The following is a 19,322-nucleotide window of genomic DNA, read 5'->3' on the forward strand; positions in this document are numbered from 1 at the left end:
ATTAGAATAAAGACAAAGCTTAGATTTTCATGTACTGTATGATTTAGCAAATGTAACAATATATATAAACATCCATTAAAGCCACCTTGTGTGTACCACGGTTTAAAGGCAACAATCACCAAATTATATATATATATATATATATATATATATATATATATATATATATATATATAGAAAATAAATATTTATACATTGGTCTGTTTTTTTGCCACACAGATCTATAGTAAAATAGGTGCAGGAGATTTCTATATTTCTCTGACAGAAAGTACAGAGTAGCAAAAGGGCACAACTGTTCTCTCTGTTGAGCTGACAAAATGGTCTTTGTGTGAACGAGACCCTGTCAATGACCGAAACAACATCATAAGGAGAAAGGTCTTTAATAGGATGCTCCTGTTGCTTTCTGTCACAATACAGCATGTTCTGTTCCATTGAAGGAGATACAGTTCCTTATATTCCCTTATTCCAATTAAAGAAGCAAAATGAAAGACCTAGGCACCTCAAGTGCCACTATGATGATAATGGGGTATTGAGCGAATCTTATCAGAGGTCAAGTGTTGTAATTATGTGTCACTTTCCAGCACTACAAGACTAGTGCCCCTTCTAGAACTGAAAAATGATCTCTACACCTTTGGCACAGTCTAGGATCGGCCCAATCAATAGGATTGCTAAATAGCAGCTGATTTTTGGCCAGCTCTACAGTTCTGATGCCACGCACAGCTCAGAATGCTTTTAAGTAACAGGCCGATCTCCTATTGATTTTAATTAAAAGCTTGCAGATCGGATAGAGGGTTGAGCTAGAACAGTTCTTGCAAGGTATGTGGATCAGTGATTAAGTATCTTCATGCCTCAGTGCTCTCTATAAATATATTACATCTACAAATGGTATCATGTTATGTCTACTAACATGCAAAGTAATGTTTAACCACAAAAACTTCTACAACTAACTTATTTATTGGATAACAAAAGTTTTGCAACTTTTAGATATTTTCTGCATTGATTTCTAAAGGTAGATTGGCAAAGATTCGATTTGTTGTTTACTTCCACCGGGGATAAAACAAACTTACAATACAGTTAACAGAGCTCATCTAAAACAAGGGTATCTTATTACATGGCCAGGGCATATTTATATCCCAAAGAAGTAACGCTGCTGGTTAGCAACCACCAGTGTGCAATGTGTTTCGGCTCTCACCAGTGTTGTGCAATGGTTTCTGTGTCCTGTGTTTGCTGTGTTTCCTGGAATTCCTGTTCTGGTGTTTCTCCTGCTATTTCCACTCTGTCCACTGGTGTCTGCATGCGAGCACTGGCTTTGTTTTATAGAGTCACTCCCTAATGGATGCCCCTCCCTATATAAACATCCATCACCTATTGCCTCATGCTTCAACAAGGTTGCATTCTGATTGTATTCTGTCCTGGTATACTGTTCTAGAGGGTCTCTGTATTTGTTCTGTCCACTGACACTCATCCTTCCTGTTTATTGGATTTGCCATTACCTTATCCCTTGGACTCTGTATTTACTTTGTAAATAAACATCTTTATCAGCAATGCTGCATTCAATGCTATTTTAGTGTCAGCTTTTCCCCATTCTGCCTGCCTGCCTGTCCGTCTGCCAATTGTGACACAGTGGGCCCACACCCATGGGGTGTTACAATAACACAAGCTGAAAAACAGAATACCCATTTAACCGGTTGCCATCTAAGGATGAGCCGGCTTATTCTGAGAAGGCAACCGTTGTATGGCGCAAGCTCCCGACTCGAGCCGGCATCATACTGGCTGGCCTCCAGCTGATTCCTGTAGCTGGGGGCCAGTGTTAATAGCCGACATGCGGCGATTGCCGCGGCCGGCTATTAACCCTTTGGATTGCCACTGTGAAAGTTGACAAAGGGGAGGTCCAGTGAGGTGGATCACCCCTCCCCCAAAGAGCGATCGCGGGGGGGGGGGGGGGGTTGGCAATCCATTACTGAGGTAGCAGGAGGGCTTACTTCTCTTCCTGTGCTGGCTGCTGCGCTGAAAATGATAAAGCCTGGCAGGACCAGACTTTATCAATCGAGCGCAGAGCACACAGATCAATGTGGTTCTATGAAGCCTAAAAGGACTAAAAGTGTAAAAAAAAGATGAATAAAAAGTAGAAAAAAAACACCCATTAACTCCTTCCTTATTAAAAGTTTATAACCCCCCTTTTCCCAAATTCCATATAAAAAATATGAAACCATAATAAAAATAAACATATGTGGTATTGCCACGTGTGTAAATGTCCGAACTATAAAAATATATAATTAATTAAACTGCACGGGCAATGGCGTACGCGCAAAAAAATTCCAAAGTCCAAAATAGCGTATTTTGGTCACTTTTGATATAATGAAAAAATTAAAAAGTGATCAAAAAGTCCAAATAATACAAAAATGATACCGCTAAAAACTTTAGATCACAGCGCAAAAAATTTGCCCTCATACCACTCCGTTCGCAGAAAAATAAAAAAAAGTTATATGGGTCAGAATATGACAATTTTAAACGTATTAATCTTTGTGCATGTAGTTATGATTTTTAGTAAGACAAAATTAAACCTACATAAGTAGGGTATCATTTTAATCGTATGGACTTACAGAATAAAGAGAAGGTGTCATTTCTACCGAAAAATGTACTGCTTATAAACGGAACCCCCCAAAATTTACGCACAATGATTTTTTTTTTGGTTTCGCAATTCTACAAAGTAGAATTGGGGGCTCAAAAAAGAAGCCATCATATGGATTTTTAGGTGCAAAATTTAAAGGGTTATGATTTTTAAAAGGTAAGGAGAAAAAAAAGGGGGGAAAACGCTCAGTCCTTAAGGGGTTAAACTGAAAACAAAAAAGGCTTATTCCTCATGGCTTATTACATAATAACCTACCATAAGATTTTTTAATATGGAACTAATCAAAATGAGCTGGAAAAACATAAAAAATCGCTTATAACAATGAATAGTTTCATATTAATACCCTGAATCCTATACTTTCTATTTATTCAGACGTCGGTTCCCTAACATTCTTTTTTTTATTACAAAGAACATTTTTAATATAATGGATCAAACTTTGTGTTTAATAAAAAAAAAATCACAGAACAAGAAAAAAATTCTAATTTTGAGTGCTGCATTAAACACAATAGTAGAAAGTATAGAAACGTAAAAACACAATTTCATTACCTTAACAGTTAGAATGAATCCTGATGTGTACAGTGGATTTTCTCGGTCTAGTTGTCCATTCAGGGTCAAAGCACCGCTGATGTAATCCAAGGCAAATATACTATTGGTGTTACCTGCAGTAAAGCAATTCAACGAATGTGAATGATACATACTCAGAACAGTAATTCAAATATCTGAACAATTTTCTATATGTTAACACCATGGATATGCCATACATGTCTTAAAGGCTTGGGTCCCACCTCTGGAGCACACACCTATCTTCAGAATTGGGGGCTTAGATCACATCAAGGAAGGAAACACATGGATATTCACAGATTTGTGCAGCTCTATTTAATTACAACTTTATTACAACTTAAAATGCCCATTTTTTTTCTGCCCATGTCAATATCGTTTTTACGCTGGTTGCAAAGCCTTCACTATAGATTAGCACAGACAGAACACAGGAGTAACCATTGGAGATGGAAACATCTCAGCTATTCCCCCCAACCCTCATCCCTGCACAGTATCTACTGCATACATCACAGAGCATGCCCGCAACATTCTCCCAAAAAGTTTGGAACCATTTTCTGGCTTATTTTTTTTGTCCAAAGTGGCTGTTCTAAAACAAAGACTTGGAGCTGCTATTCACAGTTCATGGCTTCCACCACAACCATGTAAATAAATCAGGACTAAAAATATCAGAAATGAAACTTGAATATCTATGCCTTGTTGGAGCTGATCTTTTTTATGATTTTGCTGTAATAAGTTTAGCTGAAGTAGTAGGGTGCCTCTCTGAGAAGGGACTAAAGAATCCGCTTAATTATTTGTTCTTACATTATGATGTAAATGTAATCACCTTGACTTACTAAGGGTTATACAAAGGAAATAAAGTCCTTAATTAGAAATAATAAAATCATGCCCTCCTCTGACTGCTTTTATTTCATGGCACATAATAAGCCGGATACAGTTCTTTTTTTACTATCTCACTTTGAAATTTCTTAGGTTAAATGAACTGAGCTTGTACGAAGCTTGCAGAAAACAGCAATAGAGTCTCTGCACCACAAATCTAGCACTTCTTTGATCATAGCTGGATGATCTGAAAAAAAACTGTTTCTCAGACATTTAGTCGCTTTTCTACTAAATATAAAAAAGCTCAATATAGCATGTAATTAAGTGATTAAAGTTGATTTCTTTTTCTATAATATTTTTTGTTGTTGTTCTTAGTATTAAAGGATAAGAAAATGTATGGTTTGATGTCTTGCAAAATAGTGCCACACCTGTTTATTGGTTGTGAATGGTATTAAATCTCAGCTCCATTGAAGTAAATGTAACTGAACTGCAATGCTACACACAAACGGTGTTGAGCTTAGAGGATTTTTAAACATACAGTATGAACATTTCAGAATTCATGTATTATTTACCCCCATGACACATTATACTATGTTGAATTACCGTTTATATTATTTATCTGCTTTTGAATGCTTTAACCCCTTCAGGACCAAGCCCATTTTGGCCTTAAGGACCAGAGTGTTTTTTTGCACATCTTACCACTGTCACTTTAAACATTAATAACTCTGGAATGCTTTTAGTTATCATTCTGATTCCGAGATAGTTTTTTCATGACATATTCTACTTTAACATGGTGGTAAATTTTTGTGGTAACTTGCATCCTTTCCTTGTGAAAAATCCTTAAATTTGATGAAAAATGTGAAAATTTTGCATTTTTCTAACTTTGAAGCTCTCTGCTTGTAAGGAAAATGGATATTACAAATAAAAAATGTTTTATTCACATATACAATATGTCTACTTTATGTCTGCATCATAAAAGTGATGAGTTTTTACTTTTGGAAGACACCAGAGGGCTTCAAAGTTCAGCAGCAATTTTCCAATTTTTCACAAAATTTTCAAACTCACTATTTTTCAGGGACCAGTTAAGGTTTGAAGTAGATTTGAAGGGTCTTCATATTAGAAATACCCCACAAAAGACCCCATTATAAAAACTGCACCCCCCAAAGTATTCAAAATGACATTCAGTCATCATTTTAACCCTTTAGGTGTTTCACAGGAATAGAAGCAAAGTGAAGGAGAAAATTCACAATCTTCATTTTTTACACTCGTATGTTCTTGTAGACCCAATTTTTGAATTTTTACAAGGGGTAAAAGGAGAAAATGTATACTTATATTTGTAGCCCTATTTCTCTCAAGTAAGCACATACCTCATATGTCTATGTAAAGTGTTCGGCGGGCGCAGTAGAGGGCTCAGAAGGGAAAGAGCGATAAGGGAATTTTGGAGAGTACGTTTTTCTGAAATGGTTTTTGGGGGGCATGTTGCATTTAGGAAGCCCCTATGGTGCCAGAACAGCAAAAAAAAACTCACATGGCATACCATTTTGGAAACTAGACCCCTTGAGGAACATAACAAGGAATAAAGTGAGCCTTATTACCCCACAGGTGTTTCACGACTTTTGCATATGTAAAAAAAAAAAAAAAATTTCCACTAAAATGTGTGTTTCCCCCCAAATTTCACATTTTTGCAAGGGTTAATATCAGGAAGTACCCCTCAATATTTGTAACCCCTTCTCTTCTGAGTATGGAGGTACCCCATAAGTTGACCTGAAGTGCACTATGGGCGAACTACAATGCTCAGAAGAGAAGGAGTCATTTTTGGCTTTTTGAGAGCAAATTTTGCTCGGGGGGCATATTGCATTTAGGAAGCCCCTCTGGTGCCAGAACAGCAAAAAAAAAAAAACCACATGGCATACCATTTTGGAAACAAGACCCCTTGAGGAACGTAACAAGGGGTACAGTGAGCATTTGCCCCCCACTGGTGTCTGACAGATCTTTGGAACAGTGGGCTGTACAAGTTTTCATTTTCACGGACCACTGTTCCAAAGATCCGTCAGACACTTGTGGGGGGTAAATTCTCACTGCACCCCTCATTACATTCCGTGAGGGGTGTCGTTTCCGAAATGGGGTCACATGTGGGGTTTTGTTTTTTTTGCGTTTGTCAAAATCGCTGTAACAATCAGCCACCCCTGTGCAAATCACCTCAAATGTACATTGTGCGCTCTCCCTTCTGGGCCTTGTTGTGCGCCCCCAGAGCACTTTGCGCTCACATATGGGGTATCTCCGTAGTTGGGAGAAATTGCGTTACAAATTTTGGGGGGCTTTTTTCCCTTTTACCTCTTGTGAAAATGTAAAGTATAGGGCAACATCAGCATGTTAGTGTAAAAAATAAAAAATTTTTACACTAACATTCTGGTGTAGACCCCAACATTTCCTTTTCATGAAGGGTTAAAGAAGAAAAAGCCCCCCAAACCTTGTAACGCAATTTCTCCCGAGTACGGCGATACCCCATATGTCGCCCTAAACTGTTGCCTTGAAATACGACAGGGCTCCAAGGCAGTGAGAGCGCCATGTGCATTTGAGGCCTAAATTAGGGACTTGCACAGGGGTGGACATAGGGGTATTCTACGCCAGTGATTCCCAAACAGGGTACCTCCAGCTGTTGCAAAACTCCCAGCATGCGTGGACAGTCAACGGCTGTCCGCCAATACTGGGAGTTGTTGTTTTTCAACAGCTGGAGGCTCTGCTTTGGAAACAGTGGCGTACCGGACGTTCTTATTGGGGGAGGGGGGCTGTGTAGGGGTATGTGTATATGTAGTGTTTTTAACTTTTTATTTTATTTTGTGTTAGTGTGGTGTAGTGTTTTTAGGGTACAGTCACATGGGCGGGGGATTACAGCGAGTTTCCCGGCGCAAAATTTGCTGCATCTCAAGATGCGAGAAACCCACTGTAAAAGCATCGCCCATGTGAATGTACCCTGTACATTCACAGGGGGGGGGGGGGGGGTGCACCAGCTGTTGCAAAACCACAACTCCCAGCATGCATGGTCTGTTAGTGCATGCTGGGAGTTATAGTTTTGCAACAGCTGGAGGCACACAGGTTAGGAAACACTGAGTTAGAAACAGACAATGTTTCCCAACCAGTGTGTCTCCAGTTGTTGCAAAACTACAACTCCCAGCATGCCCAGACAGCTGAAGGGCATGCTGGGAGTTGTAGTCCGGCAACATCTGAAGGGCCAGATGTTGCTGAACTAAAACTCCCAGCATGCCTGGACAGTCAGTGCATGCTGGGAGTTGTAGTTTTGCAACAGCTGGAAGAGCACAGATTGGAGACCATTATACAATGGTCTCCAAACTGGGGCCCTCCAGATGTTGCAAAACTACAACTCCCAGCATGCCCAGACAGCCCAAGGCTGTCTAGGCATGCTGGGAGTTGTAGTTTTCAGACTCCTAGAAGCAGCAGTGAAGATCTTCACTGCTGCTTCTGAGGACCATATACTTACCTGCCGGTCCCGTCGCTGCTCGTCCACGTGGCCGGTCCTGCAGCTGCTCCTCGGTCCCGCCAGGTAAGGCCGCCGGTCCCCTGATGTTCCCCCCCTATGCCGTAGGTCCCCGCGAGCCCCCGCAGCCATCATCCCCCGTTCTGCCCGACTTCCAGGGGCGGGCAGTGCGGGGGATCTGAACTTTCACCCCAGATCACTGTGATTGGTCCACAGGGACCAATCACAGTGATCGCTGACCAGGACCATCAATGGATGGTCCTGGGGGGTGAAGCAGAACTTGTCCCCTGCTGGAAACAGTGGGACTTCTGCCAGTTAACCCGTGCGATGCTGCGCATCGCCGGGTTGACTGAATGTCATTTATAAACGCCGGGATGCGTGAACGCACTGCACAACCCGGCGTTTATATATGCCATTCTGCGGGAAGGGGTTAAGAAAATCAAAAACTCCTAACTAGGCACTGTCAGAATCAAAATTGTTTTATGTTTTTTATCTTGGCAAAACATTAACCTTTCTAATATATATTATAATGTTAAAATAATCTCCTTTTTATAGAAATCATGTCTTATAAAAAAAGACCACTAGGGGACCCATACCATCCAGAACATAATCCTAATCTTTGTCCTAGCTGACACACAGGTTGGGATAAAGTCACGTAAATGATGGTGTGCCTAGCACTCCTTTGTGCTCACTCCTGTCCTGTCTATCAGACTTCTGTCTTAAATAAGAAAGGAGGGGGTTAAAGAGCAGCCTGCAGTAATTAGATAAAGAGACCCACAGCACAGCACAGCAGACTCTGGGTGAAAGTGAATGCATGATGAGTGAATCTGTACCAGGCTTGATAAGGTTAGATAATGATTTTTTATTTTAAATCATGGTTATTATCTTCTTAATATGCCTTTATAGCAGATGAAGCACCAGGGAGCTTAAAATATGTACAATGTTGTGTATGCAGCAAGCTCCTAAGACCCCTACAGTGGTGGCTGCAGGCAAACACAATTTTAATGTGTCACACAACCAGATATTTTACAGCTTAAATTATATATTATGAAATTATTCAGTACAATATGTTGAAACTAAAATGCAAGCTAGATTTCACTGGGTTTTGAAACAAGACATTAAATATTTTGAATACAATATTTTGAGATTTGAAGTTCAGGACAAACTGCCCCAGAAAACCTCACATGGTGGGAATGTTTTAACTCTCAAATGTTTAAATGTCATGTGACAAAGCTATACAAATGGGCCACAACATTGACACTTACTAGCCCCTCTAGCCTTTTTTTACCCTGATATTTATCTGCACAGAGGTTAGTGGGAGCATCATCGTAAGGAGGGAAATCTATATGGCATGTTGCCCCTTCTTTTGAGAGATTAATGGGGATCCCAATGCTAATATCCCAGTGATCGGGTAATAATGCCATATCTGGAAAGGTATTCAAAGGTTTAATATGGTGATAAAAAAATTCTGGTATCAATCCATTAAAGACAAAGTTAGCAATGAGTAGCAGGTCTGCTTGTTACTCTCTTGTTGTAACCACTAGGGTTATCTTTTTGAGATTATAGTTAGTTATTAGTGTCTGAAAGATTTGTGAATAAAATACTGGCAAGGGAAAAATGTCAAATGACTCTGCTGAAATCTAGACAGTCAGCTATGGCGCTGGTAGTCATCTTTTATTATTATCATATTTCAGTGGAAGGTTTTTAAGATGAGAACAATACCAAGTCACCAAGGTAACTGTTACGCCGAGCGCTCCGGGTCCCCGCTCCTCCCCGGAGCGCTCGCTACACTCTCGCTACTGCAGCGCCCCGGTCAGATCCACTGACCCGGTGCGCTGCGATACCGCCTCCAGCCGGGATGCGATTCGCGATGCGGGTGGCGCCCGCTCGCGATGCGCACCCCGGCTCCCGTACCTGACTCGCTCTCCGTCGGTCCTGTCCCGGCGCACGCGGCCCCGCTCCCTAGGGCGCGCGCGCGCCGGGTCTCTGCGATTTAAAGGGCCACTGCGCCGCTGATTGGCGCAATGGTTCTAATCAGTGTGTTCACCTGTGCACTCCCTATGTATACCTCACTTCTCCTGCACTCCCTCGCCGGATCTTGTTGCCATTGTGCCAGTGAAAGCGTTTCCTTGTGTGTTCCTAGCCTGTGTTCCAGACCTCCTGCCGTTGCCCCTGACTACGATCCTTGCTGCCTGCCCCGACCTTCTGCTACGTCCGACCTTGCTTCTGTCTACTCCCTTGTACCGCGCCTATCTTCAGCAGTCAGAGAGGTTGAGCCGTTGCTAGTGGATACGACCTGGTCACTACCGCCGCAGCAAGACCATCCCGCTTTGGTGCGGGCTCTGGTGAACACCAGTAGTGACTTAGAACCGGTCCACTAGCACGGTCCACGCCAATCCCTCTCTGGCACAGAGGATCCACCTCCTGCCAGCCGGCATCGTGACAGTAGATCCGGCCATGGATCCCGCTGAAGTTCCTCTGCCAGTTGTCGCCGACCTCACCACGGTGGTCGCCCAGCAGTCACAACAGATAGCGCAACAAGGCCACCAGCTGTCTCAACTGACCGTGATGCTACAGCAGCTACTTCCACAGCTTCAGCAATCATCTCCTCCACCAGCTCCTGCACCTCCTCCGCAGCGAGTGGCCGCTTCAGGCCTACGACTATCCTTGCCGGATAAATTTGATGGGGACTCTAAATTTTGCCGTGGCTTTCTTTCACAATGTTCCCTGCACTTGGAGATGATGTCGGACCAGTTTCCTACTGAAAGGTCTAAGGTGGCTTTCGTAGTCAGCCTTCTGTCTGGAAAAGCTCTGTCATGGGCCACACCGCTCTGGGACCGCAATGACCCCGTCACTGCCTCTGTACACTCCTTCTTCTCGGAAATTCGAAGTGTCTTTGAGGAACCTGCCCGAGCCTCTTCTGCTGAGACTGCCCTGCTGAACCTGGTCCAGGGTAATTCTTCCGTTGGCGAGTACGCCGTACAATTCCGTACTCTTGCTTCAGAACTATCCTGGAATAATGAGGCCCTCTGCGCGACCTTTAAAAAAGGCCTATCCAGCAACATTAAAGATGTTCTGGCCGCACGAGAAATCCCTGCTAACCTACATGAACTCATTCATCTAGCCACTCGCATTGACATGCGTTTTTCCGAAAGGCGTCAGGAGCTCCGCCAGGATATGGACTTTGTTCGCACGAGGCGTTTTTTCTCCCCGGCTCCTCTCTCCTCTGGTCCCCTGCAATCTGTTCCTGTGCCTCCCGCCGTGGAGGCTATGCAAGTTGACCGGTCTCGCCTGACACCTCAAGAGAGGACACGACGCCGCATGGAGAATCTCTGCCTGTACTGTGCCGGTACCGAACACTTCCTGAAGGATTGTCCTATCCGTCCTCCCCGCCTGGAAAGACGTACGCTGACTCCGCACAAAGGTGAGACAGTCCTTGATGTCAACTCTGCTTCTCCACGTCTTACTGTGCCTGTGTGGATATCTGCCTCTACCTTCTCCTTCTCTACTATGGCCTTCCTGGATTCCGGATCTGCAGGAAATTTTATTTTGGCCTCTCTCATCAACAGGTTCAACATCCCGGTGACCAGTCTCGCCAGACCCCTCTACATCAATTGTGTTAACAATGGAAGATTGGACTGTACCATACGTTTCCGCACGGAGCCCCTCCTAATGTGCATCGGACCTCATCACGAAAAAATTGAGTTTTTGGTCCTCCCCAATTGCACTTCCGAAATTCTCCTTGGACTACCCTGGCTTCAACACCATTCCCCAACCCTGGATTGGTCCACAGGGGAGATCAAGAGCTGGGGTACCTCTTGTTTCAAGGACTGCCTTAAACCGGTTCCCAGTACTCCCTGCCGTGACCCTGTGGTTCCCCCTGTAACCGGTCTCCCTAAGGCCTATATGGACTTTGCTGATGTGTTTTGCAAAAAACAAGCTGAGACTCTACCTCCTCACAGGCCTTATGACTGTCCTATTGACCTCCTCCCGGGCACTACTCCACCCCGGGGCAGAATTTATCCTCTGTCCGCCCCAGAGACTCTTGCTATGTCTGAGTACATCCAGGAAAATTTAAAAAAGGGCTTTATCCGCAAATCCTCCTCTCCTGCCGGAGCTGGATTTTTCTTTGTGTCCAAAAAAGATGGCTCCCTACGTCCTTGCATTGACTACCGCGGTCTTAATAAAATCACGGTAAAGAACCGCTACCCTCTACCTCTTATCTCTGAACTCTTTGATCGCCTCCAAGGTGCCCACATCTTTACCAAACTGGACTTAAGAGGTGCTTATAATCTCATCCGCATCAGGGAGGGGGATGAATGGAAAACGGCATTTAACACTAGAGATGGACACTTTGAGTATCTGGTCATGCCCTTTGGCCTCTGCAACGCCCCTGCCGTCTTCCAAGACTTTGTTAATGAAATTTTTCGTGATCTCTTATATTCCTGTGTTGTTGTGTATCTGGACGATATTCAGATTTTTTCTGCCAACCTAGAAGAACACCGCCAGCATGTCCGCATGGTTCTTCAGAGACTTCGTGACAATCAACTATATGCCAAAATGGAGAAATGTCTGTTTGAATGTCAATCTCTTCCTTTCCTAGGATACTTGGTCTCTGGCCAGGGACTACAAATGGATCCTGACAAACTCTCTGCCATCTTAGATTGGCCACGCCCCTCCGGACTCCGTGCTATCCAACGTTTTTTGGGGTTCGCCAATTATTACAGACAATTTATTCCACATTTTTCCACCATTGTGGCTCCTATCGTGGCTTTAACCAAAAAGAATGCCAATCCTAAGTCATGGCCTCCTCAAGCGGAAGATGCCTTTAAACGGCTCAAGTCTGCCTTTTCTTCTGCTCCCGTGCTCTCCAGACCTGACCCATCTAAACCCTTCCTATTGGAGGTTGATGCCTCCTCAGTAGGAGCTGGAGCGGTTCTACAAAAAAATTCTTCCGGGCATGCTGTTACCTGTGGTTTTTTTTCTAGGACCTTCTCTCCGGCGGAGAGGAACTACTCCATCGGGGATCGAGAGCTACTGGCCATTAAATTAGCACTTGAGGAATGGAGGCATCTGCTGGAGGGATCAAAATTTCCAGTTATCATTTACACCGATCACAAGAATCTCTCCTATCTCCAGTCTGCCCAACGGCTGAATCCTCGCCAGGCCAGGTGGTCTCTGTTCTTTGCCCGGTTTAATTTTGAGATTCACTTTCACCCTGCCGATAAGAACATTAGGGCCGATGCTCTCTCTCGTTCCTCGGATGCCTCGGAAGTAGAGCTCTCTCCGCAACACATCATTCCTCCTGACTGCCTGATCTCCACTTCTCCAGCCTCCATCAGGCAAACTCCTCCAGGGAAGACCTTCGTCTCTCCACGCCAACGCCTCGGAATCCTCAAATGGGGTCACTCATCCCATCTCGCAGGCCATGCGGGCATCAAGAAATCCGTGCAACTCATCTCTCGTTTCTATTGGTGGCCGACTCTGGAGACGGATGTTGTTGATTTCGTGCGGGCCTGCACTGTCTGTGCCCGGGATAAGACTCCTCGCCAGAAGCCCGCTGGTCTTCTTCATCCTCTGCCTGTCCCCGAACAGCCTTGGTCTCTGATTGGTATGGACTTTATTACAGACTTACCCCCATCCCGTGGCAACACTGTTGTTTGGGTGGTCGTTGATCGATTTTCAAAGATGGCACATTTTATTCCTCTTCCGGGTCTTCCTTCAGCGCCTCAGTTGGCAAAACAATTTTTTGTACACATTTTTCGTCTTCACGGGTTGCCCACGCAGATCGTCTCGGATAGAGGCGTCCAATTCGTGTCTAAATTCTGGAGGGCTCTCTGTAAACAACTCAAGATTAAATTAAACTTTTCTTCTGCTTATCATCCTCAATCCAATGGGCAAGTAGAAAAAATTAACCAGGTCCTGGGTGATTATTTACGGCATTTTGTTTCCTCCCGCCAGGATGACTGGGCAGATCTTCTACCATGGGCCGAATTCTCGTATAACTTCAGAGTCTCTGAATCTTCTTCCAAATCCCCATTTTTCGTGGTGTACGGCCGTCACCCTCTTCCCCCCCTCCCTACTCCCTTGCCCTCTGGTTTGCCCGCTGTGGATGAAATAACTCGTGATCTTTCCACCATATGGAAAGAGACCCAAAATTCTCTCTTACAGGCTTCATCACGCATGAAGAAGTTTGCTGATAAGAAAAGAAGAGCTCCCCCCATTTTTTCTCCCGGAGACAAGGTATGGCTCTCCGCTAAATATGTCCGCTTCCGTGTTCCCAGCTACAAATTGGGACCACGCTATCTTGGTCCTTTCAAAATTTTGTGCCAGATTAATCCTGTCTCTTACAAACTTCTTCTTCCTCCTTCTCTTCGTATTCCTAATGCCTTTCACGTTTCTCTTCTTAAACCACTCATCATCAACCGTTTCTCTCCCAAACTTGTTTCTCCCACTCCTGTTTCCGGCTCTTCGGACATCTTCTCCGTAAAGGAGATACTGGCCTCCAAGAAGGTCAGAGGGAAAACCTTTTTTTTGGTCGATTGGGAGGGCTGTGGTCCTGAAGAGAGATCCTGGGAACCTGAGGACAATATCCTAGACAAAAGTCTGGTCCTCAGGTTCTCAGGCTCCAAGAAGAGGGGGAGACCCAAGGGGGGGGGTACTGTTATGCCGAGCGCTCCGGGTCCCCGCTCCTCCCCGGAGCGCTCGCTACACTCTCGCTACTGCAGCGCCCCGGTCAGATCCACTGACCCGGTGAGCTGCGATACCGCCTCCAGCCGGGATGCGATTCGCGATGCGGGTGGCGCCCGCTCGCGATGCGCACCCCGGCTCCCGTACCTGACTCGCTCTCCGTCGGTCCTGTCCCGGCGCGCGCGGCCCCGCTCCCTAGGGCGCGCGCGCGCCGGGTCTCTGCGATTTAAAGGGCCACTGCGCCGCTGATTGGCGCAGTGGTTCTAATCAGTGTGTTCACCTGTGCACTCCCTATGTATACCTCACTTCCCCTGCACTCCCTCGCCGGATCTTGTTGCCATTGTGCCAGTGAAAGCGTTTCCTTGTGTGTTCCTAGCCTGTGTTCCAGATCTCCTGCCGTTGCCCCTGACTACGATCCTTGCTGCCTGCCCCGACCTTCTGCTACGTCCGACCTTGCTTCTGTCTACTCCCTTGTACCGCGCCTATCTTCAGCAGTCAGAGAGGTTGAGCCGTTGCTAGTGGATACGACCTGGTCACTACCGCCGCAGCAAGACCATCCCGCTTTGCGGCGGGCTCTGGTGAACACCAGTAGTGACTTAGAACCGGTCCACTAGCACGGTCCACGCCAATCCCTCTCTGGCACAGAGGATCCACCTCCTGCCAGCCGGCATCGTGACAGTAACAATACTTTCCTAAACTTATTTTCTAATGCATTTAAACAGTAATTATTCACAGAAAAATGTACTCAATAACATGACCGGAGATGCCGAATACATAATAAAAGCTGGTTAATAGTAAAACCGAAATGAACCTTTACTTAAAGGTCATAAAAAAAAAAAATCACATGTCACATATACATGCCAAAAGTATCGGTTAGGGTCTCAGTCCTGAGATCCCCATGATCTCTAGATATAGCCAGGAGAAGTGCATGGCTGTGCGTGGATGTGCAGTTCACTCCCCAGCTTGCTGCTCAAACTGACTTATTGCAGGAGACAGCATCCATAGGCTTACATTGGAGTTCATTACCTGCAATGAGTCAGATCAAGTGGTGACCCCTGTAGTGCTGCTGCATACAGCGGTGTATTTCTCATAGCTGTGTCTAGAAAACCCTTTAATTAATTGTTGACTAAATATGTCTGTTAACTGTTCTGAGCAATGTTTTAGGGCTTAACCATAGGTCACAGTTATGCTATAGTTTTTGCTATGATTGTTGTGGCTATGTTTTGTTTTTGATAACCATTAGAATTTAAAGCAGCTCTTGGTAAAAGTAAAAAATATCAATTCAATATTTGGCTGAAGTGTATTCTAGAACAACTAAATCTTGTAAGTCTATAAAAAGTCAAAGGTAAACAATTTTGCAATTTCATCTATGATTCTGTTCCTCTCCTTAATGAATTCTAGATTAATCTTCTAGTTCCATCTAAAAAATCTACAATTTCATAAACTTTATAGTGTCGGTGCATTCTGACAGACATTCATAAACGACCAAATGAGAGGCATGGTTCAGTAGAGAGAGATATAAATTGCATTATGGTCAGTGATTTGGACTAGAACTGGCAGTAGCCGCTTGTGCTCTATATTAAAAAAAATATATATATATCTGTATATACTCCATTCAACTGTACTTCATATCAGAAAGATTATATAAAACTTAGGCGTATGCTCTTTCTTCCTGATTTACAACTTAACATTGTACCTATAATTTTAATTTTATTCTAAAACGAGAGAGAGTAGTTAGGAGTAGCCGTATTAGTCCAGTGATGCAAAAAGCAAACTCATCGGTAGTTGTAGTATCTTGTAATACCTTTTTTATTGGACTAGCAAGATTTTGTAGAGACAAGCTTTCGGGATTCCTCCCTTTATCAAGTCATAAGCATTTCTGAGCTCACAAGGAGAAAACACACGTTCTATCTCAAAAAATATGCAGGGGTTAAAACAACATATGTGGAGAATGGACATTAAGTTGGGCCATAAATTGTATAGATATAGGACAATAGACTACAGATAAGGATGAGAGGGGGGGGGGGGCTGGAGAGCAGACATGAGAATGGTGGTTAAGTCCTCTGTTCTTGGAGTCTCACCAATGTAACATCCCAGGTCACACTTGGTGCATTGTATAATGTAGACTACATTCTCTGTGGTGCAGGAGTATTGTCCCTTGATGTTGTATGTCTTGTTGTTGTGGGAGGCCTCAGAATTTGTGCAGATGTGTTGACAGAGTTTACAGTGCGGTTTGGTGCAGGGTTTGGTCCCATTGTCTGTATCTGATGTTTCTGTGGGTAGTTTCCTATTGACCAGCTTTTGTTTTAAGTGGGGTGGTTGTCTGAAGGCCAAGATGGGTGGTTCAGGAAAGATTTGCTTTAACACCTCATCTTCTTTTAGTATTGGCTGCAGGTCCTTGATGATTTTGCGTATTCCCTCAAGGGTGGGATTGTATGTGGCTACCAGTGGAATGCGTGATGAGGTTTGTTTGTTTGTTTCTCTCTGTATTGCAGCAGGTGTTCACGTGGTGTTCGAAGAGCAGAGTGGATTTTCTTATGGATGGTCCTTGGTTTGTAACCTTTTTGTTTACATTTCTCAGCTAGCGTTTGTAGATGTGTGTCTCTGTCATCAGGGTTGGAGCAGATGCGGTGGTACCTGATGGCTTGGCTGTATATTATGCCTTTCTTGGTGTGGGACGGATGGGAACTTGAATTGTGTAGATAGCTGGATCGGTCTGTGGGTTTTCTGTATACAGATGTCTGTATTGTGTCCTTGTTTATAGTTACAGTGGTATCCAGAAAGTTTACACTTTCTGTAGAGAAGTCCATTTTGAGTTTGATGGATGGATTAAATGTGTTGAAGGCATCATGAAATTGTTTGAGTTTATCCTCTCCTTCAGTCCAAACAATGAAAATATCATCAATGTATCTGTAGTATCTGTAGGGTTTGTGAATTTGGGTATTCAGGAATCGCTCTTCAAGGTCAGCCATGAACAGATTGGCATATTGTGGTGCCATCCTGGTCCCCATAGCAGTTCCCATCATCAGCCCTCAGATCATCACCAAACTTATAGAATTCATTCTCACACACAACTACTTCAGCTTCAACAGTGAAATATACCTACAGATGATGGGAACTGCTATGGGGACCAGGATGGCAAAACAATATGCCAATCTGTTCATGGCTGACCTTGAAGAGCGATTCCTGAATACCCAAATTCACAAACCCTATAGATACTACAGATACATTGATGATATTTTCATTGTTTGGACTGAAGGAGAGGATAAACTCAAACAATTTCATGATGCCTTCAACACATTTAATCCATCCATCAAACTCAAAATGGACTTCTCTACAGAAAGTGTAAACTTTCTGGATACCACTGTAACTATAAACAAGGACACAATACAGACATCTGTATACAGAAAACCCACAGACCGATCCAGCTATCTACACAATTCAAGTTCCCATCTGCCCCACACCAAGAAAAGCATCATATACAGCCAAGCCATCAGGTACCACCACATCTGCTCCAACCCTGATGACAGAGACACACATCTACAAACGCTAGCTGAGAAATTTAAACAAAAAGGTTACAAACCAAGGACCATTCATAAGAAAATCCACTCTGCTCTTCAAACACCACGTGAACACCTGCTGCAATACAGAGAGAAACAAACCTCATCACGCATTCCACTGGTAGCCACATACAATCCCACCCTTGAGGAAATACGCAAAATCATCAAGGACCTGCAGCCAATACTAGCAGAAGATGAGGTGTTAAATAAAATCTTTACTGAACCATCCATCTTGGCCTTCAGACAACCACCCAACTGAAAACAAAAGCTGGTCAATAGGAAACTACCCACAGAAACATCAGATACAGACAATGGGACCAAACCCTGCACCAAACTCTAAACTCTGTCAACACATCTGCACAAATTCTGAGGCCTCCCACAACAACAAGACATACAACATCAAGGGAAAATACTCCTGCACCACAGAGAATGTAGTCTACATGATACAATGCACCAAGTGTGACCTGGAATGTTACATTGGTGAGACCAGTCAGCCACTCAATAAAAGGATGAACCTTCACAGATCGTCCATCAACAACCATAGAGAAAAGGACTATTGCACCCCAGTTGGACACCATTTGACCCAAACAGGTCACTCCCTACAGGACCTCAAAATCAAGATCCTGAAAGGAAACTTCAAGAACACCCAGGAAAGAAAGACATTTGAAGCCAAAATGATAGTTTTTTTTATGACTCCAAGAACAGAGGACTTAATGTGGATTTAAGCTTCTTGTCCCATGATCAAAATTTCCGATAACCTTTGCTAAACTGTCTTCCCTCTCCCTGCTATAAAACCATTACAACCCTGCTCCCCCTCCCCTGTCTAAGTCTTATCTTCAGTCTATGGTTCTGTAGTAAAATTCTCCTCATTCTAGCGTAACCACCATTCTCACCTCTGCTCTCCAGCCCCCCCCCCCTCATCCTTATCTGTAGTCTATCGTCCTATAGCTATACAATTTATGGCTCAACTTAATGTCCATTCTCCACATATGTTGTTTTAACCCCTGCATATTTTATGAGATAGAACGTGTGTTTTCTCCTTGTGAGCTCAGAAATGCTTATGACTTGATAAAGGGAGGAATCCCGAAAGCTTGTCTCTACAAAATCTTGCTAGTCCAATAAAAAAGGTATTACAAGATACTGCAACTACCGATGATTTTGCTTATATATATATATATATATATATATATATATATATATATATATGACAACAATATATAAGATGCAAACAATTTTTGAGGATCAAAAGAGGTTACTTTTTCTCCCAAGACAACTTAAATAAGAAAGGTATAATACCTGCCCCCATAGCAGAATGCTACTAATAAAACTATGACATAGGTACAAACATCAGTAGACATTGAAGAAGTATAGGACTATTTATAGCTAATCATCTTAGGCCCTGATTGCACTGAGTGCTACTGAAGCCCAGAGTTCCCTGCCTCCATCTCCCACCAATCCGGCTGATATGAAGACAACATCCTGGGCTCTGAAAGCATAAAATCAATGTCCTTTTTGATTTTAACTTAAAGAGTTTCATTGAGAACCTTCAAATACAAATGTATATTGCTTT

The 19,322-nt window shown here is 43.6% G+C and overlaps 1 protein-coding gene across 1 annotated transcript in view; it reads right to left on the reverse strand.

Moving 5' to 3' along the window:
- Window positions 1-19,322, reverse strand: part of CDH23 (cadherin related 23) — a 1,135,250-nt gene that overhangs the window by 630,210 nt on the left and 485,718 nt on the right. Inside the window, exon 10 of the mRNA XM_056530710.1 lies at window positions 3,179-3,291. Within this exon, the coding sequence (XP_056386685.1) occupies window positions 3,179-3,291 (113 nt within the window). The remainder of the gene's footprint in view (window positions 1-3,178; window positions 3,292-19,322) is intronic.

The sequence above is a fragment of the Hyla sarda genome, chromosome 7 (assembly GCF_029499605.1).
Source record: "Hyla sarda isolate aHylSar1 chromosome 7, aHylSar1.hap1, whole genome shotgun sequence".
NCBI classification, from domain to species: domain Eukaryota; kingdom Metazoa; phylum Chordata; class Amphibia; order Anura; family Hylidae; genus Hyla; species Hyla sarda.